The following is a 27,022-nucleotide window of genomic DNA, read 5'->3' on the forward strand; positions in this document are numbered from 1 at the left end:
TTTGGCCAATGGTTCCCGAAGCATGCCTCCTCTACGGGCAGAAATTCTAATCATGATCATAAATTTACTGGATCTTAATCCTATCCATTCTGCAACACCGGAGTGATCCAATTTCTTTTCTTCCAAAGAAAAAGCTATGTACATGGAAGGACATTGTCCTTTTATCTTTTTTGGGAAGAGGTACTATAGAATTCATGGACATGAATAAGACACATATGGCTGAACCTCTGAGCAATAGGACAACTGTGTAAGAAACACCCTTAGTACATTTCATGTGGCAACTTATGAATACAAAAAAGTAAAAAAAAACTTTGAATAAATATAGAACAACTTTTCCTTCTTCGTGATCTGCTGAGATCATGAGATTGAAAAAAAATGTGAATACATAATTGTACATTTTTGAAACTGGCTCGACTAACATCATTTCAATGTGTATACCAGGTAACAGATTATAATAGAATGAGAGAGAACACGGAAGTTAGATGATGCTGATTACGTTACAACCTAGAATTTGAGCTGTTTTGTAATGCACAAACAGTATTCTAAGATGTAAATAGAAAACAATTTAAATCAGAATTACCTCCCTCCATGCACTTAGTTTGTTCTGGGTTTCAAAGAAAATTCAAAGAAGCTGTCATTTTGTAGCTTGTTTTATAATTCTGTTAGGTCATAAATAGGGGCATCCTCTAAATTCCTCCACAGGATTGAGAGAACCCTAGTTAACTCTTTACCTGATTTTAAGGGGAAAAAACCTAGGGTGATGGGATTACTGAAGAACCTAAATTAATTTTGTGAGGGTCAGATACTCAGCTAGTATCAGAAAGACAGTATTTGTGTATATGTGGAAACCTGAGAACAAAACATGGAAAAAATATTCACCAGCATCTACTTGTATTGGTAGCATTTAAAATCACTTCAGCTTCTGATAACAGTGTAATATAAAGGGAATTAGGTTTCTTTTAGATTGTTCCTATTAATTAATGGTAATTATTAATAGTTTGAAGACAAATAAAACTGAGAAAGAAATTGAACAGAGAGCTTCACAAAGTGTCTCCTCTCAAAGTGTGCTAATTTATCAGGTTTTGCAAAATAGCACATTATCGGTGGGAATATTGGAATGACTCTTCATTTCTAGAGGTAATCATCTGTGAAATCAAGTTGCACTTGAAACAATCAAGCTGAAATGCCATAGCAACATGAGATAATATTCCTGTTTCATTCCTTCTGCACATTAGCTTCCAATATATTTCTGATTTCTATCAAGAAAGGTACAACATTACTTTCAGTAAATAACACACACACACACACACACACACACACACACATATATATATGTATATATATATATATATATATATATATATATATATATATATATATATATATATATATATATATATATATATATATATATATATTAAAGTATCAAAAACTGATTTTCACCTCTGCAGCAGAAGCATGATGTGTAATTGAAAGAGAATGCTCTAGTTGCAAACACAGAGAGTTCAATTTTGTTCACTTTATTTAGTATACATTTAGCAATGAAGCAACAAGATCAAGGCAAGAGAGATTATTTAAGAAATATATGCATATTCACTTTGAATTGCAAGATGAGCAGCAAATGAATTTGACAATAATTTTCATAGAAACAAGTCTTCTAAAATAGTTTTAGTGTGTGTTTTAAAAATGGAAAGCAATTGTCAGTTTTGTTGCAATTCATAAATTTCTTCACAAGCTTGACTTGTTGATTTGCAGAAATGGTTCTTTTAGCCAAGAAGTACAGTATCACCAATGCTAGTGCATTAGAAACAGCATGGAGCCAATATAATAAACAGCATAATACCTATCTTTGTATTGAGATTGTAATTTGGAATAAAATTGGACAAAGTTTGTTAGTGTGAGGAACCAGAACATGAATGGATAGCTATATCACCATTTTTAGCACAACTGCTACAGGGGCAGAAAATTCATTATATCCCACCTTTCTGTGTGCCAGCCCAAGTCTTGTAGCTTTACCAGCAGGTCCGACACCAGCTAGGATTGTACTACCACATGAAGCACCATTATTTTTCTCACTGAAGTGTTACTTATTTATCTATTTGCACATAGCAAGTCAAACTGAAGCCGAGGCAAATGATGAGCACTTATTCCCTCACACTGTGCTAGGATTCGAACCGCTGGAGTAGAGACCATCTCCAGAATCTTCAAGCCACCTTAGTTACATATCATGTTAGACTTGTGTAATTTTGGAAAATTTTCTTGTTTTCTGTAATAACATAAGTCATATTAATACTGGCCAATATCATACAGTAAAATGTTGTATAACACAGGGTAGAATGCAGTGACGTGCGGTGAGGTTTATGACTGGTGAGGCACTGACACAGTGCTGAGTTTCAAATATTTTTAGACTTGTGGACTTCAACTCCCAGAATTCCACAGCCAGGCATGCTCAGTTCCAATTTAAAGCAACAGCATTTGTTTTTCTCCTTTGCTCCTTCTTTCTTTTTCTTTTTCTTCTCCTTCCCCTCCTTCCTCCCTCTCTCCCTTCCTCCCCCTCTCTCAAACACACACACACACACAAAAGTTGGATTGGATATCTTTTCCAGTGGCTTGAAAGCAGCTCCTCTGCCACCCCCCCCCCCATTTCCCTGCTGCCTTTCCCAAACACTTCCACCATTGCAAATGCAGCCTGCTGTCTGGGTGGGAAATGCCTGGAACACAATAAAGCCCACCCACCACCTCCTGCTGGCAGGCTGGGGTGAGAGGAGAGGCAGAGAAGCCAGAGGGGAGCCGAGCCAAGCCTTCCAAAAGAAAGAGGCTGGGGGGAAGTGTGTGTACTACAGCATGGCTCTTTGCCTGGCTTCCTGCCTCCTTCTGTGGTCTCCTCAGTGCTCGCTTGTGCTCTCCCTCCCCAAGTGTAGTTTGATTGCAGGTGGAGCCACGTTGCCTTTTCAAACTTGTAATCAGTGAAGCTGGGCTAGATTTTTATATAGTTTTATCCAGCTGTGTGTGTGTGAGAGAGAAATGAATGGGGGCCTGGGGAGGAAGTCACTACACTTGGGGAGGGAGAGCACCAGTGAGGTTAAGCAGAGTCATCCACGGTGAGGCAGCAACTAGCTCAGCTTTTTCCTTTTACTTTTTTTTTTTCATGATGAGAGTGGTGAGAGTGACTTGCCTCACCTGACTGCACATCACTGGTAGAATGTGTTTAAAGGTTATAGATTCTTATTGAGTTCAGGACTTAGAAAGTCACTGTAAGATGTTACTTTTGTAGAACTGGCCTTACTAATATTTTAAAAGTTAATTATTCCTCTAAAATAAAGTCATGCAGCTTCTCACCAAACAGTAAGCATTTAGAAGGCTTAATTTTAAAAATATACCCTGTGAGGATCCAAGTGCATCCAACTATTGGGATTTTCAGAGAAGTTTCAGGTAAAATAATTAATCACTATATGTGTAAACCACTTATGGATTTAGTTCACTAGTTCATCAAATTTAATCTTACCGATATTGATTAGCAGTGAGTCTTCAGTTTCAGGAACTCTTTCTGATTTCATTTCAATCAGTATTTTAGACATTTTGCATAAAAATATAGGTATCTTTTACAAGGTACAATAATGTCAAAACTGTATTGTTTGTGCCATGACATCATAATATATAAAATGTGACTTACATGATGGTAGCAATATCCTCTATTATTCTTTTGTGGAAACTCTTTTACATAAATTATGTGATTTACTATCAAATCTATACTTGTTCTTCATTAAGTCAAATATTAAATTGACAACAATTTATTGCTCAGTAATAGTGCACATGATTTTCCTGCAGAAAAGTCCCAGGTTTAATATTTAGCATAGTTTGATAGCATGGAAATATTTCTGTCTGAAACTCTAAAGAATTACTGTAAACCACGTTAAGTATCCTCATCAAATGGACTTCCTACCTAACCTTAAAAACGTTCCGTCCAGAGTTTTCTGAACTTTCCAAACTTTTCAAAATGTTTAATCTCATGGAAAAGACTGAGAGATTTCAGACTGCAATGCAACTTCTATATTGCTATTATCAGTTCAATAAGATTATTTTCCTCCTGCCCTTTCACTTTGAATCTTAATCCCTTTATTTCTAAACAGACAAATAGGGGAAAACAAAAACTGCCACCTCCCACCCAACCCACAATATTAATTAATTAGTATCAAGAACATGTTCCTGGAAGATTATCTGCAGGCATTATCATTAATTTCCTTTGATTCTTTATTTAATTATCTAATTATGAATTGTGAATACTATGGCAGAATAGGTCCTTGTTTCCTCTTTTTATATGATATTGCAAAATATTATGGGATTTTTAATATACATTTATTTTCTGGATAGATTTGAAGAACATATAAAGTACATTGATATTAAGCACTATAAAATATATAGATATATCCACATTAATATAATGGGCCAACTCTAACCTTAGTCATATTAACCTAGATTCATTAAAGCTAGTCAAAGTCCCAGGTTTAATATTTAGCATAGTTTGATAGCATGGAAATATTTCTGTCTGAAACTCTAAAGAATTACTGTAAACCACGTTAATCAATAATACACCTGCATCAACTCATGGCATTCTTTTTAATCCTTAAATGTTTAAATATGTGTACTGAATCTCAATTGGTATTTTTTTCAGAATAATATTTAGTTTTTTCAAGATTAGTTAAAGTACAAACCATCAAATATTGAAAAAGAAAAAACACAACAAACAAGACATTAAAAAGTGTCTTTTTAAAAAAAAAAACGAATAACACATGTACAGGTAAATCCTTCCTAGTTGAATGCTGATTAACAGCAATATTAATCTCTCACCCCTTACAAAACAGCCCAAAAGAATTTTAAAATACTCAACTACTAAATCTGTTTGCAAATTGTTAGCCTGTCATTTATATACTATATCAATAACAAAATAGTTAACAGGAAAGACACTAGCAATAAGAATAGCATATAAAAGTAGTAAAATGTATCAATAATAATGAAAAAACACAAGTATAAAATTCCCAAACTCTCTGTTAATAAACTGTTATGATAACCAACTCATAGAAAATTTTTGTTATTGATATTTTTGTGTAGAAAAGCCATAACCAGTTGTTTAAATTTGCTGAATCCCCCACCCCCCGTAATTTGTTTGAATGAAAAAATACAAGTAAATTGAATAAACCACCAAAAGAACTATAATGGCAATTAATTTTAAATGACTTGAACAAAATGTTATAGTACTAAAAAAAAGTTGGTTTTTTTTTGCATTATCATCATTCTTCAAATGAAAAGGCACAAATGAGTTGTGATGTTATTGAAAACAGCCAGTGAGTGATGGAATGAATAATACACAGCTTTGAATGAACCAACAAATCAAACCTATGATAAAATTTTCCCTTAACAATGCTATGGCATTCATCAATTTTTCTGTGAAGCAGTTTTAAAACTAAAACCATAGTCTGGCTTTTACAAAATTATTTACAAGCAGCATAATAATTGCTATTTTGCTATGCTGAGATTTGAAATTTATTTTAATTGCATTGCTTTTTAGGATATTGTTTCATATTTTGAAAATGTTACTTCTCCGGCTGTATTCTGAATATATTCTGCTTCAGAGATTAGCACCCAGGGTGCTTGCATTTTCTTTGCCTGAAATCTTCTGCATGTTTTCCAAAAAAGAAATAATCCCTGTATTGATGGGATGTTTTCCTGATTAGAACATATATAAGCTTATATTTAAATTCCTGTACAGAAACAAAAGATTTGTTAAATGCAGGACCTTGTGAAATCACTATAAAATGTGATATTCTGAAGCTTGGACAATAGTTATATAACAATGTAAATATGAAAGCATAATTATGTTCCACTGTAAATCATGGAGAGAGAGCCTGCAACTCCTCAGCAGTTCATTTGTGGCTTTGCAGCATCTTGAAGTCATTATTGGAAGCATATGTCTCTAAAACTTTAGAAAATTCAAAAACATTTTTCCTGACAATTAAAGGCAGATAATTACATCATGTAATATTTGGTTCCTACAACTGGTAATCAAACTATCTAATTTTTGATGGCTATAGAATCCAGAAAAGAACAAAGACAATAAAAGTACACAGGAGACTCTTGTCTAGGTAGGCAAGCTACTGCTCTAAACTGTTGAAAAGTTATATACCATAAATAAGTAATACACATCAAAGCTGCACATTGTTCAGTCACTATTTCTCGCTGAAGCTTAATAGATTTTGTTAATTATGGGGCCAGCCAGGACAGTTATCCATCTTCTGGGAGGTGAGAAACAGCGTTAACACCATGTGTTTCACACTGCTGCGCCACTAAAATTGCAGCACAATATGTATATGTTTGGATTTCCCATGTCTTTGATTCTTCCATGCTGAAATTCTATTCATTTAATCAGCAAAGTGTTTATCAAAAGTGGTTAATGTAACTGTAAAAATCTGTGAATTGAATAGAAAACGACACTATGTGCTTACTTAGCCATGTTGGGAACCTAGATATGTTGTAAACATGAGCATAAAATAGAAAAGGTGTTTTATTTCAAACTTCATTTAAACAAGCCATTGAAGACAGTTCTAAGCAAGCTGTGTTCTCTCAAAACAAAATTACAATTTTACAAAAGTTGTTTTTCTGAACAGAGTCGAACATTTTAAATTTTCTACCACAGGGAACAACAGGGAAAAGGTTCTTTACCACAATTGTAGGTGGGATGTTTGTCCATATGGTCTGATACCTACTACTTGTCCTACAGAAAAGAAATGATTACATTTTAAATGAAAATATAGTTTAAATTCTCACTTAAGCATACTTTTCTCCCAGCTCATCTACTTAAATGGCAACAGAAGTCCAGCAAAGAGCACAATCAATAGACCACAAGAATAGTTATTGTCTTCTATTGGCTTGTGAGTTTTCTCTTTTATTGGTGAATAGTGCATAACGATACATTTTACAGAAATCCAATAACATTCCATCCAATCAAAACAGCACACTATTTAATAGAACACATCACCTGAAAGCTCAACTTCAATATGAGTATGCAAACAGTGCATACAATAACATTGCATAGACTTTGCATTTACTTAATGCCAAAATAATACAAAACAGCATATGGCAGCACATACAAAACAGTGCTCCTAAAGTCTAATTTTCTTTCAACATAGATTTTTGGTGTTGGTTTCTTAACTGTACTTATTTGGCAAGCTACCAAGCAGCTGAAAATCACTTCTGCTTTCTTTTTTCCCTCATGAATTTCTCAGCCAGTAGGACTAAGGAACTTATCTGTCCTACTTTTAGTGGCTTGGATGAAAATATTATATAAAAATACTGAAAAGAAACCGTTTAAATATGTCCATTTAGCTACTATTCAGAAGAGACATGTTTTATTCTGAAGTTAGGACATACTGTAACTCTCAAAATACAGTTTTCAGAATATTCTGATCAGTAGTGGCTGACTTCAGATATGTCAAATTGGGGAAATTTGCACATCTCTACTTTTTAATGATAGGATGCATGCTAGTGTTCTTCTATGTTAAACAAGCAAAAATCCTCTTCTTTGCCACTTAATGGTTTGTTTTGTTTAAGTCTGGTAAATCTCATTGATGGACTGACCTGTGTTTTTGTGTGGTGCTCTGAACTGAGAACTATAGCCCTTCTTTTCAAATCTTTCTTTTGTCATTTTCTAAAATCCCCTTGCTACTTTTGAATTCTAAAGCAATTCTTCTGCTCTGGTATAGCTATTTCAGCATTCACTTAGGTTCTTTGGTTATTTATGCAAAGGAATCTACAGTGTTGTCCTTCTTAATACTGTACAGAAAAAATGTATATAAAAGTTCAGAGCACACAAATTGCTTAAGCTTTCATAAGCATAACAAAGGCTCCTAAAGGGACTTGTCTAAAATTCATTGTAGCATAAACTTTTGCAGACTGCAGTTTAATGTATCAAATGAATAAGCCTCTAGTTCCTAGTTATTTCTGTTGTAAAAGTTAAAATGCCCCAAGATTTCTCAAAGAATAGAATAGAATAGAATAGAATAGAATAGAATAGAATAGAATAGAATAGAATAGAATAACAGAATTGGACGGATCCTTGGAGATCTTCTTGTCCAACCCCTTGCTCAGGCAAGAAACTTTATACCATTTCAGACAAATAGTTATCCAATCTCTTTTTAAAAACTTCCCGTGTTGGAGCATTCACAACTTCTGGAGGCATGTTGTTCCACTGATTAATTGTTCTGTCAGGAAATTTCTCCTTAGTTCTAGGTGGTTTCTCTCCTTGATTAGTTTCCATCCATTGCTGGGATAGAAGTAAAAATACCTTGTAGGCTTCCTTAACCAACATAAATAAAGAGCTAGAGCTCCATGTATCATATACCAGATCAGCCTCTGCTTTAAGATCTCCAGGAAGAGAAAGCCCATTATTTATCTAGCTAATAACTTCCATTGTCAGAAATGTTAATTTGTTTCTTCAATAAGTATACGTTCTTGTAACTTAAACCCTATTAGATCCCATCATATTCTCATTAGCGTTAGGAAACACTTTTCTCTTGTGAACTTGATTGAGAATTGTTAGAATTTTCCTTATTCTGGTTAAGCATACTATTTTTTTCAACTGTCATTCATTTATATACAGTATCTGCCCATCTAAATATGAAATTCTAAGCAGCAAAGTAAAACATAAAATGTTCCATTAAAAAATACAACCCCCTCCCAAACCCAACCAATTCAATAACATCTCTGTAACTGAATCTTCTCTGAGTCATGGAGCTTCTGGTGAGACTACATAGAGAATTAGACATCCTTGAAAGAGTGGGGACAATACTGTGGCAAAAATTGGCAGCCAGGTGGTAAATTCTGTCCACTGCAATCTTTTTGAGAAAGGAAAGATTGTGAGATCACCGAGTTGCATTCTAGACAGCTGCTCCTTGTGAATAGACTACAGGTTTTGTGGTCAGCTCATGGGTTGAACAGCTGGGAGAAAGTGTACAGCTGACTATGGATATCAGATTTTCACAAGCCTAAATTAAACATTTCTGATATAACTAATTAAAGAAAAATTTTCTGAGCAGCAGGATAAAAATTCCACTTGTTATTCTTTCTGAATACCAAATTTTTTTAAAAAAATAAACGATTTAAAAATCTATAAAGCAAGTATTTAAAAATGTAAAACAAATGAATAACAAAGTAGAAATTCTGGTGAATAAGACAGACGTTATAGACTAGCAGTTTATGTAACAAATAAAACAAATATAAGAGACACATATTTTGGATGAAAGTCTTTTTAATAAATTGGAATTAAAATAAATAAACTGGACCTTTTGTAAGAGATTTCCAGGATAAGCCTGAAGGAAGGATCAAGCATCAATCTCAAGTCCCTTCATGCCCACAAGAGATCTAAGACTAGCTCACTTTGAATTGTGTTGACTCTTATCTACCTCCAATTTCCTTTGACCATTAGTAGTTCAGATTCTTGCAGAGAGTGTTAGCATGCAATAAACTGTAGTTGTTTGAACCTCAATTCTTTACAATACCATAATGGCGATCACCAGAAAATCAAAAAATTTGGAGAGAAAGATGAGATCAGTAGACCAATCTGAAGAGAGAGTAGTTATACCAGATTTGCTTCACAAAATAATAAAGGAAAATATATGTAGCTCAGGATCGAAAGCAAGAGCCTTGGTGTTCTCTGAACTTAGTTGTTTTCTTGCAAACATTTCATTATCCAAACTAGGTAGCATTAGGTAGTACTGATGATATTGCCTAATTTGGATAATGAAAGAACCAAAGTCAAAAAATACCAAAACCCCTTGCTTCAGAAACTGTTAGAACTGGCCAGAAAGTTAGCTGAATCACTTGATAATACATTGACAGTTAATAATTGACAGACAATAAATTGAAAAAAGAATGAATGAAATATTTATAAAGATGAAAGAGGACATGAAAGAAGTTAAGAAGATGGAGAGCTTTGTAAAGCAATTATCTCAAGATGTAAAACCAATTAATAACAAAGTAGAAATTTGGGGGAATAAAGCAGACACTATGGATAGAGAATCACAAAGCGAAATCTGAGTAATCTGACACTATTGATACTGAGGAAGAAGAAATTTTAAAGAAAAGCAAATTTTCAGTTTAGCCATTTTTTGAGTGGGGGGATTAGGATGAGAACGACACAGAAGCAGAAATTGACATAGTATATAAAATAAATACAAGATTTACAAGAATAAAAACATTCCAAGAGATGTTTTGTTGTACTTTGTCAGAAAGAAAAAACTAGGGATCATGTTATGCAGCAACATTTTAGTAGAAGACTAAAGATTGACAATACAGTTGTAATTGTTGTTTCCTGTTAGAATTTTACATAAGAAAAAATAATTTTCTTTTTGGAATGTGAATTTAAAGTAGAACATGATTCCATTGTGATAGGACAAATGGAAAGTTATGGTTTTTACCTTTAAACAGCAGAGTTTTCAACTGAATTCTGTCCAGATGAGGGAATGTCTAGAAAAATTTAAAGAAGAATTGAAAGTGATTCAAATGAAAGTGTTAGAGGAGCCTACACAAAAACTGCAGCAGGTGTAACAGGAAACTGAAAGGGATGACACTGAAGTAGGTGCTACAGATATTTATTTTTCTAAATGTTTGTCTTAATTATGGATTACAAATGTGGAATATAAATGGAGATAATGCTTCTCAAAGAGAAAAAGATATTTAAAATAATTTAAATAAATAAATATAACAAGATATAATTCACATAAATGAGAATTTATTTTCCAATAAGGAAAAAAAAATAACAAGAAAATATTATAGGACATTGAAAAGAGAAAAAGGATGAAAATATTTTTTTTAAAAAAAGAGAAGGATAAAATCAGTCCAATTAAAAAAAATGTGTTTGTAGAAATTCCAGTAGTAAAAGGATTAAAAGAAAAATAACACACAAAATTTGACTCTAGCTTAATCTCGCCACTTGACCTCTTCTGTCTTCAATTTTAATTTTACTTTTAATCTTTGGGGTGTTCTCTCATCTAATACTAAAAAAATTGTCTCACCAATTCAGCACACTTTCTCTCCTGTCAGTTGGGAGCTGTCCCAACTTCCAGCAGCTTCAATGGCTGCTTCTTTGTCACTGGAAAAAAGGGCTTCTCCTGGATCTACCAGGGACTTTGCGATGTCCCTGGGATCGGCAGGATGTGCCCTTCTCTATCACCGCCTCTGCAGGATGGTTTAGGTCCAAAAGGACTATCCAGCAACAGAGATATCGATGGTGATCCTGGAGCTCCAAGATCACATGTCGTATCGTTGTGACATCAGCTCCCCCTCTCCCTCCACCCACTCTTCTGAAAGCCAGGTGGGGCATAAAGGTGCTGCGGCCCTCCACTGTGCCACAATGGGAAAATGTGCGCCCCACAACTTTCAGATGGGATAGCTCAACTGGCCGTCACGGTCATTCTCCGGTGGCCGTCATTGAAGCTTTCTCCCCTCTGATCAACCTCCTGCAGCCATCTTGTGGCATGCAAGTGGCATGCTGCCTGATTCGCTTCTCAGCCCCCCACGGACTCCCTAGTTAAGTGGGTGACCCCCAGGAGTGTGGAGGCAGGTGGGGGCAGAAAGCTGCTGCCATCTTTGCACATGTGCATGCCTTGGACTTGCAAGTCGAAGGCATGCACATGTGCAAAGATGGCGGTGACAGGGGCTCTTTCTTCTTGTCAGCCAACCGGAGCCAAAAAGTGCTTTGACCTCATGTTGTTGCCCAGATCCTGGAGAGCCATGCTTATGCTGGCAATCCAGAGGGCAGGGGGAACCAGCCACTGCCTCCTAGCTCAGAAGCCAGCCAGGGGCTAGTCGGGCAGGGACAATGGCAACGGTCCAGCGCTCAGGAAGCGCAAGATTAATGCGTTTCCATCTGCACACTGTGGTGCCTCTGCCAGCTCAGGGCAGCAGACTCAGCTGCATCCTGTTTGAGCCAAGGCTGCAGGAAGACCCCCGTGGGTTGCAGAGGGGGGGCAGCCTTCACCCATGTGATAAAGCAGCCCTCACTGCCAAGGTGGATGTCCTCTTGTCTCTGCTATTGTGCACCTCCTTTATTTCTCCGGCCCCTCTCCTTCTCTAGCTTGCCCCAGCATGATAAAGCAGCCTCTACCACTAAGGGCGAGGGGAGTGCCCCAATGAGCATAGGACATGCCAGGTGGAAACTATCCACCCGCGTTGAAGCCAGCCCACCTCCTCTCTCCCTGCATGGGTGCTCTGGTCTCTCCCAAGACCGGCTTCTTTCCTGCCCTCCTGCAGCATCTGTCTGCACCCAGAGGTGGCTGGGGTTGCTCTCACCATTGGGCAACAGTTCCACCTCCCCCTCCTCAAGCTCAGCAAGGAAGCCTGCTCATCCTGCCAGATCCACCCAAGGAAGGAGAGAGAGAGCCAGGCTCAGTGGAGTTGCCTCTGAGCTAAAAGAAGCAGTTAAGGGCAGAGGCTGTGATGCTCCCTGGTGTGAGTGAGAAAATAAAGCTCCTTTTCTCAGGTGGTATGGGGTGGAGTTTAAGGCTAACCCAGAAGGGATGGAGGCCTGGTGCTTGCTGCTTCTTCTAGCTCGGGGAGAGGCAGCTCTCTCTCTCTCTCTCCTTCCTTGGGTGGATCTGGAGGGAGGAGCGGGCTTCCTTCCCAGGCTTGAGGAGGGGAGGAGGCAGAGCTGTTGTCTGAGAGTGAGAGCAACCCCTGGCCACCTCTGAGTTAGGGTGGAGTTGCCTTGAGCCTTTTTCTCTAAGTCTTCTTGCACCAGGAGCATCCTTCTCCAGGCAAGGACAAAGAAGAAGAGCTTCCATCCTCCTCCCCCTGTGGCTGCTGGCCAGAGCTCTATCTTCTCTCTCCCCTTCACCTCCCCACACTTGCTTACCCATCTTACAGAGCTTGCTCCCCTTTGCCTCCCTATGACCCAGTGATCTTTCTCGCAGGCATTACTCCTGAGCGAACTCTTCCATTCTCAGCTGTTGCAAAGAAATGGCAGCTCTGGGTGTGCCATGCCCACTTTGTTCTCTTTGCGAGCCACTTTGCACCTTGTTTGCAAAGCGGCTCTCAAAGAGAATGAAGCAGGCATGGTGCACCCAGGACTTGCCAGTTCTTTGCAACAGCCAAGGACCTCTTCCACTTGGTGCTCCAAGCCTCAGGGGGGGGGGGCTGCAATACCGGCAGCTTCCGGGGGCTCCCTCCTTTCCTCAGTCGTTCATTCATTTTCTTACCTCTAGGCGATTACACTGGCTTTGTCCTTAAAGGCTGCTGCTACACACCTTTTGATCTTTCTCGGGCTCAGAGAAAAGTAACCCTGTGAAGGGACTGAACCTGTTGCTTGATGTGGAAGCCAAGAGGATTCTTTTCCATCCAACCGCTGACACAGGGTGCCAAAAAGTTATCTGGAAGTTGCCACAATCTTCGCTCATGCGCAGCTTTCTTCTCACCAGCTGAAGGACTTTTGGGCACCCTGTGGCCAACGGCTGGGTGGAAAAGAAGCCTCTGATCCTCTGGCATTCAAAAAGGGGGCTGAGAGGCTTCTTTGCCAGCCAGCTGCTTCCCAGCTCCGGTCAGCTTGTCATCCAATAGAAGCAGCTACTAGGGGACCGGTTTGGGGGCATGGCCAGCCTTTCGGTACTACTAGCTCAGAGAGCCAGCCCCAATTTTTACTACTGGTTCTACTGAAGTGGTCCAAACCATAGGAACCCACTTCTGGTAGTATTGTTCTATAAAGCAGGGGTTCCCAACCCCTGGTCCACAGCCCACTCCTGGGCACATTACTGGGCTGTGGTCTATTTGGAACCAGGTTGTGTGATCAATGTGCTGGTGTGCACACTTGTGTGCATGACTCAACTTGTGCAAGCAGTGAGCCAGCATGCACACATTTATGCACAGCTTGACTTGTACTGGTTCATATGCATATACATGTGCAGCTCCACTTGGACAAGTCAGGCTGTGCAAACATTCAGGTGTGCTCCCCTGCTACTTGTGCAAGCTGAGGTGTGCATGTGCACTTGTGCACCAGCCCACTGCTCATACGGCCTGGTTCCCCGCCCACTGCCGGACCACCAAGCCATAAACATTAGGGATCACTGCTATAAAGGAATTATAGGGAAGTTAATAGATTTTTCTTTGGAAATTTGGTGTTTGATTAGATAGTGAAATGAAGTGATCTCCCCATAACCAGGTAAAACTTCTGAAAAATATTAAAATCATTTAAGATACATTGCCAAAAGTTTTCTTTGATTTGATGGTCACTTTTCATTTTCCAACTAATCAAAATAACTTTTTAGTAATTTACATTGAATTGTTTTATTTGGAATAAGTTAATTAGTTGGGAAGATGCCAATTTAGCATTAATTCCTAAATAGCCACAAAATTTGACTTCAACAAGAAACTGTAGGTCAATATCATTATTGAATAATGACTACAAGTTGATCACATCAATTCCAGCTGATACACTGAAAATAATTTTGCAAGAATTTATTCATGATCAATGTGGATTTTAAATGTAAGAGATAGTTAAAGGACAATGTTTGAAATGTGTTGTGTGTTTTGGAATATTTGGAGCAAGATAATGAAAAGCAAGACACAGGGATTTTCTTAGATGAGACACAGCCTCTAATGCAGGGATTTATTTTTCAAGATTTTGAAAGATACAAATTTTGATGAGAACTTTATAAAATGTGTAATTTAGATTTAGAATTCACAGAATTAACAAACAATGTTTAATGGAAATCTCATATAGCCCTGTGAGACACAAAAATTAACAGGACATTGTCCACACTCCACTGTGTCTCTTTTGTTTATTTTGGTTCTTAAACTACTGAATAGAGGTAATAAAAGTTGAGAGGGTTGCAGGATTAAAAAAGAAACATACGAGTTAAATATTTTTGCAGATGATTGGTATTGGTTCTGAAGAGCCTTTAAAGGGAATTGAAATATTAATGGGCAAATTAAAAGAACTAGTTTGAAGTTTAATAAATAGAAGATGAAGTTATTAGCAAAAAATATGAAAATAGAAGATCAAACAGAATTTGTGTATAAAACAGTTTTAAAGATTGAGTAAAAATAAAAATAAAATCTGGTTACCACTATGACAAATATGAACTCTTACATTATTTCAGAATAACTATGTTAAGACATGGAATGAAGTTTTAAAGACATATTAATGGTTACCAACTTTTTTTGGGCGGGGGGGGGGCATGCTCCACCCAAGCGTCTCTAAAATCCTGATGCCTCCCCTGTGATGTATAATTCTTGCTTTACTCAAAAAGTGAACTATACTCACATGGAGGAAGCCTAAAAGGCCATTAACTTGGTTTAAACAAGATTGAAATTTCCCCCATTAAAAATCAAATTGCCTCCCTGTGGGGTGTGGGCCCCATGTTGGGAACCCACAGTTGAGAGTCACGTGTTAATAGATAAGAAATGGGAAGAAAAGAGGTTGTTGTATTTTTAAAGAAAGTGATAAAATATTATTATCAGTGTGTGTACTGTAAAAGATGTTTGTGTGGGTAAGAATATCAACCTTGCTGTAAAGGAAAATCAAGCTTTTGATAGTGTGTGCTATACCTGTGCACTAATCAAAAACATGGTAAGGAAATAGGGGTACTTAGGCACAAAACAGGTTATGTAAAAAGTAAACACAGGGTCAGTCAAAAAGGACTCAAATGTCTATACACCAACAAACAGAGTATGAAGAATAAACAGAATGAATTAGAAATTCAAGTAAGTGAGAGCAGATATGATATTGTTGCCATTATGGAAACTTGGTGGAATGAAACTCATGAATGGAATACACAGCTAGAGGAATTTAAATTGTTTAAAAGAAACAAACCAAATAAAAGAGGAGGTGGAGTTGCACTATATATAAGAAATAACTTCAGAAATAGAGCACAACAATGATGAAAATTGTCTTGGATGCATTTGGGTCAATATAAAAGGGGGGAAATGACATTGCCATAGATGTATAATGTAGGGCACCCACCCAAACAGAGGAAATAGATAAACCTTTTGCTAGTCAGTTAACTAATGTATATAGGAAGCACAATCACAATAGTAATGGGGGACTTTAATGACCCTGACATCAACTGGGAGACAAACTCTGCACCAAGTGGAAGATCAAACAGATTCCTGACAAACCTAGCAAATGACTTTTTCTCCCAAAAAATAGAGAAGGGAACTAAGGTATCAACCATATTGGACTAACAGAGATAAAATGATAGACAGTGTTAAAGCTACAGGAATCTTGGGGGAAAGTGATCATGTAATATTGGAATTCAACATTATGCAAGCACTAGCAATAGAACAAAGTCGAAGTAAAGTCTTGGACTTTAAAAGAGCCAATTTAAATAAACTTAGAGAGAGCTTGGGAAGGACTCCATGGATGAGAATCCTCAAAAGGAAAACAACTCAAGAAACTTGGAAAATTTTGAAAAGTGAGATTATAAAAACCTAGCATCGTCTAGCACAATATCAATGAAGAAGAAAAATGACAACTCAGAAAAGAAACCAGCATGCTGCATAAAGAACTCTCTGAAAAATTGAAATACAAAAAGAACAAGTATAAAAAGTGAAAAGGTGAACAAAACTAAGACAGAATATCAGCAAATAGCCTGACTTTGCAAAGTTGAAGACTCAAAATGAACTAAGGCTTTCAACAAAAGTCAAAAATAACAAAAAGGCTTCTTTCAACATATAAAAAACAAGAAAAAAGTCAGGGAAACTATTGGTCCACTCCATTAATAGGAGAAAGTGGCAAGAAGGTGACAAGCAACAGGGAGAACAGCTTAACTTGTATCCATCTTTAAACAAAAGTTAAAAACAGTCCAACCTATCATAAACAGTACTGTAAAAACAGATTAGGAATACAAGTTAAAATAGATAAGAAAATGGTAAGTCCACCTGTCCACCCTAGACAAGTTCAAATCACCAGGACCAGATGGATTATATCTCAAGGTTCTGAAGGAACAGGCTGATGTGATCTCAGAACCATTGAACTTATCTTTCAAAGAATTGGGAGCACCAGGGAACTACCAAAGGACTGGAAAAGAGATGATGTAGTTCCAATCTTCGAAAAAAAGGGAAAAAAATACAGAGCAAATCAGCCTTGACAATGAGTTTTTCTTGATTAAATTTAAATAATGAAGCATTAAAAATTTGTTTATGGCCCTGTTGATTTGTTTAATTTGTCCAGAAATTCCAGGCAGGCCAATATAGGATTATTCTCTAATTATCTATATATAGTTCTTATATTTTCTTATTAATTATATCATAGTTTAATTAGTAATGTGAAAAACTTGCATAAGGAATTTCCTGAAGCAAAGTTTTTCCTTTTATTCTTTTCTCAGTCTTTTTTCTTTTTCTAATTTTCTGTTGTCTTATCTTTTAATTTTATGTCTTTTTTAAAAAACCAATAAAATTATAAAAATATTAAAAATTCCAGGTATCCAAAGAGATGGCTTGAATTCAGAATGTCTTTTTTTCAATTAGATAAATTCTATTTTATGTTTCAGAAAAAAACCCAGATTACTCAGACCAGTTATATGCATTATTTTGTTTCCAAGTCTCCTAGGAGTCTTTCCATAGAGTTTTTGCTTATGCATGGTGATATTATAAATGTAACTTTTCTTTTCAAAAGTTGTACTGTATTTTGAAAGAAAACATTTTCTTCTTTTCATCATATATTTTACAGGACAGATTCTCCAAGTATTAGATCAATGGAACTTAAGCGAGCATACTCTTGTATATTTCACTTCAGATCAAGGAGCACATCTTGAAGAAATATCAGACAATGGAGAAGTCCATGGTGGTTATAATGGGATATTTAAGGGTATGAGCCAGTTTTTACTATTGTGTTTCACAACTTCTGTTCAATTGTCCTTATAGCTGGAGTAACCTACATTTTAAAAAGTGGATATATATATATATATATATAGGAGACAGCTATGAATACAGTCTTTTTGTTGGAACATTTTAGTCATATCAGTAGGGCCAGACCTGTCATTAGACAGATGATGAGGAACAGCAAGAAGTAGTTGATGTGATAAAACATGCCATTATCTTTGATATGCAAACAATGGTGTTCATAATTGAGGGAGGTGAGTAAAAATAGCAATGCAACACATTTGGTGTTTCGAAACAAGCATTTTTGTACATGAGTTCATGTCACACATGCACAAAAAAGGTGAGGTTTCCATCACACTTCCACCCTCACCATTTATTTACTTTTACTTTTTTTTAAATTTCCCCTTCCCCCATGAATATCACAGTGCAGTCCATTTTATGCCTTGTCCATTTGTGACCCTAACCCTAACCCACATAGCAAAATGCCTTAAATTGTCCTTGCATATATGCATACATTTTAAAACTCCTAATGAATAGGTTTATACAATAATTTTTGTCATGTTGTTCATTTGATCTTTGTGTGTGGGGATGTGCCTTCAAATCCCTTTTTGACTTTGGTAGCTGCCTGTACTAGACCTTGTAGATTTCTTGGCAAGATTTTGGGAAGATTTTCTACCTTCCTCCATTTTCTTCTGTTTATTTTACCTTACTCCATTTTTATATGAATGTCACTTGAATCATCAAGATATTTTTCTTGCTAGACTTTTCTGCAGTTAACTTGCTTTCACTTTTTAGTACTCTATCTAGAGTACATGTAGTTCTTATTAATAGGCAAGTGGTATTTTCATTAGATACAGTACATCATTGCGACTTATGCTTTTAAATATGATACAATGTAGAGATAAATAACATGATGTGTGCTTACTGGGTATTGAAGTAAGCAATGTAATGAGTTTTGCTCATAAATTGAATTTAAGTTTTAAAAGTGCTAGATAAAAAGACTAATGGTTGTATTGGTTATGGCATAAAACTAAAAACTGGGAGACTATGAATTTTATTCCGATCTTAGACACAAACCCAACTGGATGACCTTGAGCCAATCACTCTCTCACAGCCCTCAGAAGGAGGCAATGACAATTCTCAGTCCTAAATAATAGCCAGAATCAAATGTTAACATGACACAGTAACTAAATCAAGTTACTGGTGCAATTCATTATTGATAATGAATTCTTTTTTGTTACTAGTTTTATTTTTATTACATTACAAACTCCATGTCAGGCACAGAAATCAGGAACCAGGGTTGTTCAAAAGAGTACAAGTTTATTCCATGCCTTCTCTCTACAAGAATCTGAACTACTAATGATCAAAAGGACAGTAGATAAGAGTCAATAGAATTCAAGGAGGGCTGGACTTACATCTCTTTTGGGCACAAAGGATCTCCAAACTTATGATACACTTGACCCCTCTCTTGCTCTCAGTCATGTACTACACTTCATGAGTCTTTTCAAGACAAACAATAAACAGAAATTATAGCATTAATTCTAAATACAAGTAGTCCTCAACTTACAACAGTTCAAAGTTATAATGGCACTTAAAAATGGTCATTTTTCACACTTATGACTGTTGCAGCATCCCCATGGTCACATGATTTTCATTCGGATGCTTGACGACTGACTCATATTTATGATGGTTGCAGTGTCCAAGAGTCATGTGATCCCCATTTGCTACCTTTTGAGAAGCAAAGTCAATTGGGAAATCAGATTCATGTTACTAATTTAAGAATTGCAGTCAGGGGTGAACAGGTAGTTAAAAAATGCTTTAAAAGTTAAAAAAAAAAGTTCCAACGATCAGCTGTGCCATAATCAGCTGTGCAAGCGCGATCATCGGAACTTTTTAAAACTTTTTTTAACTGGTAGTTAAAAAATGCTTGAGCTCCTGTGCATTCACAGAGGTGTGCGCTCACATTGCTACCAAACCGGTAGCAAACGTAAGTGGATTTCACCCCTGATTGCAGTGATTCACTTAATAAATGTGGCAAGAAAAGTCATAAAATGGGGCAAAACTCACTTAACAAATTTCTCACTTAGCAACAAATTTTGGCCTCAGTGGTCATCATAAGTTGAGGACTTCCTGTACATCAATTTACAAGCAACCAAAGAATAACAGAATGTGCAATTAAAAAAACAGTAGCAAGAAAGGGTATAAAGCTTCCTCAATTTATCTTAGGAAATTTATGAGCCTGTTAAAAGGCTCACAAGAAATGACCTAATCAAATATTTGGAAGCGATCCCACATCAAGTTATAGTTGCATTGCTGCCACCAGAACAATGAAAAACATACTCCTGGATACTTGTTCACTTTCCTGTCCATGTTACTTTCAGTCCCAGTATCTGTTCCTGTTGCAATGATTATACTGCTAAGATGAATGAAATCCCAACTTCACCCAATTTAGCATCCTCCTGATGTGATTACAATTAAAAGAGTCAACTAGCATGGCTGAAAGCATTTTTGGTTCTACATTCACAGAGTCAGTATACTCCCAGTAGATGTGATAAGTGATGAGCTGGAAGAGATGGCTGTAAACAAATAGCAAGGCAAATTCATTAACTGCTTGATGTTAGCATCAAGGAAGCTCCTTATCTTCAGGGGACAAAGTAGTTTGGGATAATTAACTTTTTCTTTCTTTGCTCTTCCCCATTTCAAATTGTTCCATGTTTTTATTGTCTGTAATGATTAGTACTTCTTACTATCTCTTTGTATAGTTGCTATCTTTACGTTTAAGGTATTTAAATATAACATCTCGCATTTTGTAACTCACAAACTACTGTAAGATTCAAGTTTCATATCGCAGAAAACAGTAGCAGTATCAGGTTGTGAAATTAAGCTTCTAATTGGTTTAATAAGCTTCTTGGGCTCAAGAGGCAAGAAGACAATCTTATCAAAATTCTGATTGCCTGCTTATGAAATATATAAGGATTTAATTTAAGGGGCAGTGGTGGAATTAAATGAGTGACCAAATGGGTAATTCTATCTTATTAAAAGGGAAATGGGGAAACTGTTTTATTTAGTTTAAGAACAAATAGGGCAGCAAGGAGGCCATTTATTTATATAATAGATACTATTTCTATTTCCCTATGATTATATAGCAGAGTTTTTGATTCTACCCACTTTTCATTCTGGCTTCACCATTACTTCTAACGTGAAAATGTTGCATCCTCATTTATCTTTCTCTTTGTTGTTTCCCACTAGCTCAATACTCCACTGAAACATAATCTTGGCATGCTTAGATTAAGATATTTTATTTTGCAAAAAATATTCATAAGTGTATGTTCAATACTACTGAATGTACAAAAATTGAATTAACTTTTTTATTAATGAGAGTCAATGTAGCAGAAGAAATCTCAACATATGAGTCACTGTTGCATTTTGAGCACATTAATTAGTTTAATTCATCAATTATTTATAGGAAAATGCATAGGTACCAGAAAGTATGCATAAATATTTAACTAAGTATGCCATGCTTATTCTTCTTTCTCTCCCCCCCCGCCCACTTTTTTTTCTTCTGCACAGTATTTACAGATGGAAAAATAGAATAGGGAAGCTCAATATCAGATGTGTTCTATTCAAGCTACGGGAAAAAAAACACAAATAAAAATGAAATATTTCTGCAACCAAAGACCCTGAAGTTTCAGCCAATGATTACCAGTTTATATAAACAGAAATTAGACTGCAATTTTCAATCACAGTAGCATTTGTGATGAGGGCTCTTTCCAAAATGTATCCTTTGCATATGAGCATGTGATTATGAATCCATCAAATTAACCTTCTCATCTGAGAAGCTGAAATCTACTTAACAGTAATTGCACTAGTCTAGTTTAAAAGCTCTCGTCACATCTTCACAATTGAAACTTAGTTGTTTATCTTGTGATATAGTCAGATAATAAGATGTAACCATTTCTGAGAACTTAATGGCTGACTTAGAGAGTCAATTTGGTGTAATGGTTAAAGCACTAGCCTAGAAACCCAGAGACTATGAGTTATAAACCCAACTTGGGCACAAAGCCAGCTAGGAAATATTGGGAAACTCATTGTTTCTCAGCCCTAGATACTTATTGTAGCAGTATCATCTGAGTTGTATCAACTGCAGCAATGGCATCAGGTTAATGTGTGGGTAAAATGCAATCTATAATCCTTTGATCCTTTTTTTGTCCAGGCCAAAGACACACTTGGCCTTTGCATGGAGGCATGCACTCCCAAAATAATTTTAATCTCTTTTTATAGGTGCAATTAGTCTTTTCAAAGGAGGTTATAATTAAAATGAATACAATTGGAGTTAAGTAGAAGAACGGTTTTCAATCTATATATTGTTAAAAATATTTACATGTCTAGTTAAAAATTGACAACACATTGTAATAAGTCAAGGGTTAGCTCGTGACTTACCATATTTTTCCTAATATTCTACTTTGGTTGTCCAGATGCTTAATCACCTGTCATATATTCTGGAAAGTATATTCAGTTTCTAAGTTTCCTAACTTTCTCATCTTATAAATGGTATGTGGATACAAAATAAAAGATTTCTCTTGATCCAACATTTTTATTTACTGAAGGATACTACAACACAATCATTTCATACCAATTTCACATAAAGTTAGTAAAGAAACAGATTATTAATGGACTGATTCTAAATGTAATGTCTGTTATAATGTGTATTACTCTAGTAGACATGCAATATGTATAATATTTTCTTGATAATTGTTATTACCATCACTTTCATAAAAAGAAATATAATCCTTTAATTTCTAGTCATAATAAATATATCTAGCATTTCTTTATATGCATGACTGGGATTTTTCAGACTAATAAATTCCAAACTATCAGAATTTCTTCTGTTCTTGAGATAATATAAGTGAATTGGATTTGGCAATATCTTTAAAATTAGTAAATCACAATCTTGGATTTAAGAACTGCTTTACTGAATCAGTCTTAAAATCCATCTTTTTGATTCTGACATCAATTGTATCTTGGAAGTTCATTAAGTAAGACGTGATCCTTCCAATGTTTGATGAAAGTACTTTATTCTGTAATAAACTGTGACTAAGCAATCACGGCCAAATCTCATATCTAGAAGTATTAGATTATCTTTTAAAAATGATTTGAGTACTAGAAGGAAGATCTAATTTCTTTATTTATTCTTTATTTTCTTTATTTGCAAAACGCTGATGATGGTTATAAAAATATTTTACATGTGTGCTTGGTTATTTGTTTCCAGCAACAGCAACTTTTTTTTCTTTCTTTCAAGATGATACATTACTTCCTATGAGAGAAAAAAGAGAGAAATACTTCTTTTAGAAAAAATCTTGATTTTATTAGGTTTTTTTTAAAATATATATATTAAAACCAATGTTTATCTTCATTTAAAACATTTGTCTTTATTTTAAAAAAAAATCTGCCCCCAAAAACTTTTATTTTATTATGTAATGGTTAAGCTACTCGGTTAACCTCCTCAGTTAAATATTGACTGTTGTGTTCTACTCCAAAGAATAACAACTTGAAGTTAAATGGGAGTTTTTATTTCAGGTGGAAAGGCTACAAACTGGGAAGGAGGGATTCGAGTGCCTGGCCTCCTCTACTGGCCTGATGTTCTTGAGCCTGGAAAACATATTTATGACCCAACAAGTAATATGGATATATTCCCTACCATAATTAAACTTGCTGGAGCATCACTGCCCAATGACCGGTATGGAACATAATTCCATTTGTTGCAGAAGAGGTAACTTAAAAACACATGGCTCTGGCAGTTCTGAAGGAATATAAATGTAGCCATTATTTATGTAATGTAATAAGTGCCTTTGTAGCAACTATAACTCAATCATTACTTGAAGAAATGGTATAATATTCAAGTAATAGTTGAGTTATAGTTGCTCCAGAATGGCCTTCATACTTTTCCTTGAATTTCTCCATAATTCTGAACAGTCATCTTTGCATACTGCCAGAATCCTATTTTATCCTTTTTGACTAAATCAGTTTCCTGTGTCTTATTTATGACTCCTCATAGAAGCTGACAAGTATCATGAAAGAAACAAACATACATAAGATAAGCATCTCAATCCTACTTCAACATTGATCCTTCATCATACAGTACACTTGCTTGCTATTTTCAAGGCAAGGTTTTCCCATGAAAAACTGCAATGGATTTATTAATTATCAACATTTTAGCCTCTAGTGGTTGGTTTACTTTGCCTAAAACAAGAATAGTGCTACTTACAAATATGTATATATCAATTTTAGCAACTTTTTTGCAGAAGGAGAAGGAGAGGAAGAGGTTGGGTGGTCACTTAATATTTTATTTATTAATTTATTTATTTATTAATCTAATTTATATGCCGCACTCTCTCCACCAAGGGACTCGGGGCGGCGACAACCTTTTTTGTCACAGTTGTTAAGTGAATCACAGTAGTTTAGTAACAAGGCAAACTGACTTCCTCATTGATTTAATAGTTAATATATGGAATTAACTGTCGGATATATACAGTGCTAGTGTTGTATTTATCAAAAAATGGATTTTTTTTGTTTTTTTGATCGAACCATTTAAGGTTTCTATTGATTCTGATATACTGTCTTTTTCAGAATTATTGATGGACGTGACCTAATGCCCTTGCTTCAAGGCAATGCTCTCCAATCTGAGCATGAATTTCTCTTTCATTACTGTAATGCATATTTAAATGCAGTTCGGTGGCATCCAAGAAACAGTAAGTAAAAATTTCTGTTTAAATTTAAATATTTTATATAATTTTTATTGCAGTACAAAATACTTGGTGGGAAGAGCTTTGGATTCTGAACATGAAAAAAATATTATTGTAACTTTTGATCTTGGGAGGAAAAACAAAGCAAAGAAACTGTTTTATATAGTACAGTTTGAAAGTTTTCTACTTTTGGCTATTTTGTTTTACTATATAATGGATTTTTTTTAATCAGAGCATTATGTGCAATAGGAAAAGAAAGTAGAAAGGAACCATTAAATTGGCAGACACAATTTTTTTCTAGCGTAATATATTAATGAATGAATAAAAATTAAATAATCAAAACTTTTCTGAAAATTAGTAAAGTTTCCTCCCTGCCCCACCTCCCCCATTCAGTACGGGTAGTCCTCAACTTACAACCTCAATTGAGTCCAAAATTTCCATTGTTAAACAGGACAGTTGTGAAGTGATTTTTTTTTTACATTTTACAACCTTTTTTGTCACAGTTGTTAATGAATCACAGCAATTTAGTAACAAGGCAAACTGACTTCCCCATTGATTTTACTTGTGAGAAGGTTACAAAAGGTGATCATATGATCCTGGGATACTGCAACCATCCTAAATACATGCCAATTGCCAATCCTCCAAAATTTGATCATGTGACCAAGGGGCTGTTGCAATTTTAATAGGTGAGAAAAATGGTCATACACCACTTTTTCAGTGCTGTTGTAATTTCAAACAATCACTAAACAAATGTTTATAAGTTGAGGGCTACCTGTAAATTAAACTTTTCTCTCTTCCACCACTGTTCTGCTAGTTCAGTTCCATCAGTAGTCATGATTTTTTAAAGATGATGATAGATAGGCCACTTTGCTTAGCTATTATTCAGTATGTAAAACATTAACACTGGAATTTAAAATCAGCTATAAATAGATTTAGCTACAATTGGCATTTCAGAGTTCAAGGTCAGCTTCTTCTCATTGTTATTTGATTAAATAAAATTATCATATTTCAGTATTATTCTATCATTTCATTCCGTTGCATTGCCTAGCATTCATGAAGATTTGGTAACACATCATTGTCACTGATCAAAGTGCTGAAGACCTTCCCAACTACAGGCAGATAGTAATTTAATTATATTATGGCACATACAATGAAGGAAAAAGCTACTGATTAACCTTTATGTAGTTCCCAGAAAATGGGCAATAAATTACAACTTTATTCCAAAATAAGCTGTATTGTGATCAACTTTATTTTCATTCATTTTAAGGCTGCTTCTACCCTTATACAGAAATACTAACTCTGCCCTTCAACTTGATTATTCTGCCATTTATTGAAATATGCAAAATTGCAGCTTTGTTGTCCAGTCCATTAGATTTTTTTCCAAATAATGTTATTAGAGCTTACAGTTTAAAAGAATAACTGTATAACCTTTTTCAAACTCCATCAGATCGCCTAAGGATGCCTGATGCTTAAAGATCATTTCTTAACATGAGAACATTGACTATATATCCTAGAAATTCATTGATCATGTTTTATTGTAAAGAATGATTGAATGATGTTAGCCTAAGAATTTTATAAAACATTAGAAATCATATATGCACACACACTAATGTCTGCAAGGCTGCAGAATAATTTTGGATGAAGATCTTCAATTAGATATAACATGCCACCTTTCACCCTAGAAGTTTCCAACAAATAAACATGAGTAGAAAAGTGTTTATCCATATTTTCTTTTAAGCATGGTAGCATGACAAACATCTATGGAGATTCTCAATTATCTAGGTCATGGCTGTCCCAAAGGTGCTTTTCAAAAGGCAATTGGACTTTCTTGAGCATGATAAATTGAAAATTAAATAACAAAACAGCAGTCATAAAAGCAAGAGGCTTAGTAAGAGTTAGTGTATGAGAATAATAAAAACGATAAATGCAGAAGATAGCATATATAATAACACTTAAAAGTCAGGAAACAAAGTTGTTTTTAGCTGGTAGCTAGAAAGTAACAACATAGAAAAGAGTTTGTGTCCAGAAAACTACACAGGTGGATGTGTAATATACAGTAGAGAATTCTGTCCATAAGCATTACATCTAAAGAGCCTCTGAGTACAGCTTAATGAAGGCTTATGAAGGAAACAATATCTTTCCTCATTTGCCATGCTGCATGAAACTAGAAGTGTTTCAGCTGTACAATGCCTGCAGATCACAGGCTCCACAAAATGAGCTATCATTTTCATTCTGAGAATGTGTTTTCTTGGGTATGACTCACGGATGCTGACAAACTGGGGTGTTTCTAAAGGAGAGTAAGGAGATGATACAAAGTCTCGGAGGCAATGGATGGATCATTGGCATGTTCATCTTGGAGAAAAAAAATACTCAGAAATTAGGGATTTCTATGCTGGGATTATTTCCAACCTTTT

General features: G+C 35.6%; 1 protein-coding gene across 3 annotated transcripts in view; it reads left to right on the forward strand.

Moving 5' to 3' along the window:
* STS (steroid sulfatase) overlaps positions 1-27,022 on the forward strand; it is a 101,340-nt gene that overhangs the window by 45,576 nt on the left and 28,742 nt on the right. For 2 of the 3 annotated variants that reach the window (XM_081946020.1, XM_081946021.1), the window contains 3 exons: positions 17,714-17,851; positions 23,443-23,602; positions 24,493-24,614. In XM_081946020.1, coding sequence (XP_081802146.1) covers positions 17,714-17,851; positions 23,443-23,602; positions 24,493-24,614 — 420 coding nt within the window. The remainder of the gene's footprint in view (positions 1-17,713; positions 17,852-23,442; positions 23,603-24,492; positions 24,615-27,022) is intronic. The other variant, XM_081946022.1, reaches the window with a different exon arrangement.

This window comes from Natrix helvetica (genome assembly GCF_964273705.1).
Source record: "Natrix helvetica genome assembly, chromosome: 3".
NCBI lineage: Eukaryota > Metazoa > Chordata > Lepidosauria > Squamata > Natricidae > Natrix > Natrix helvetica.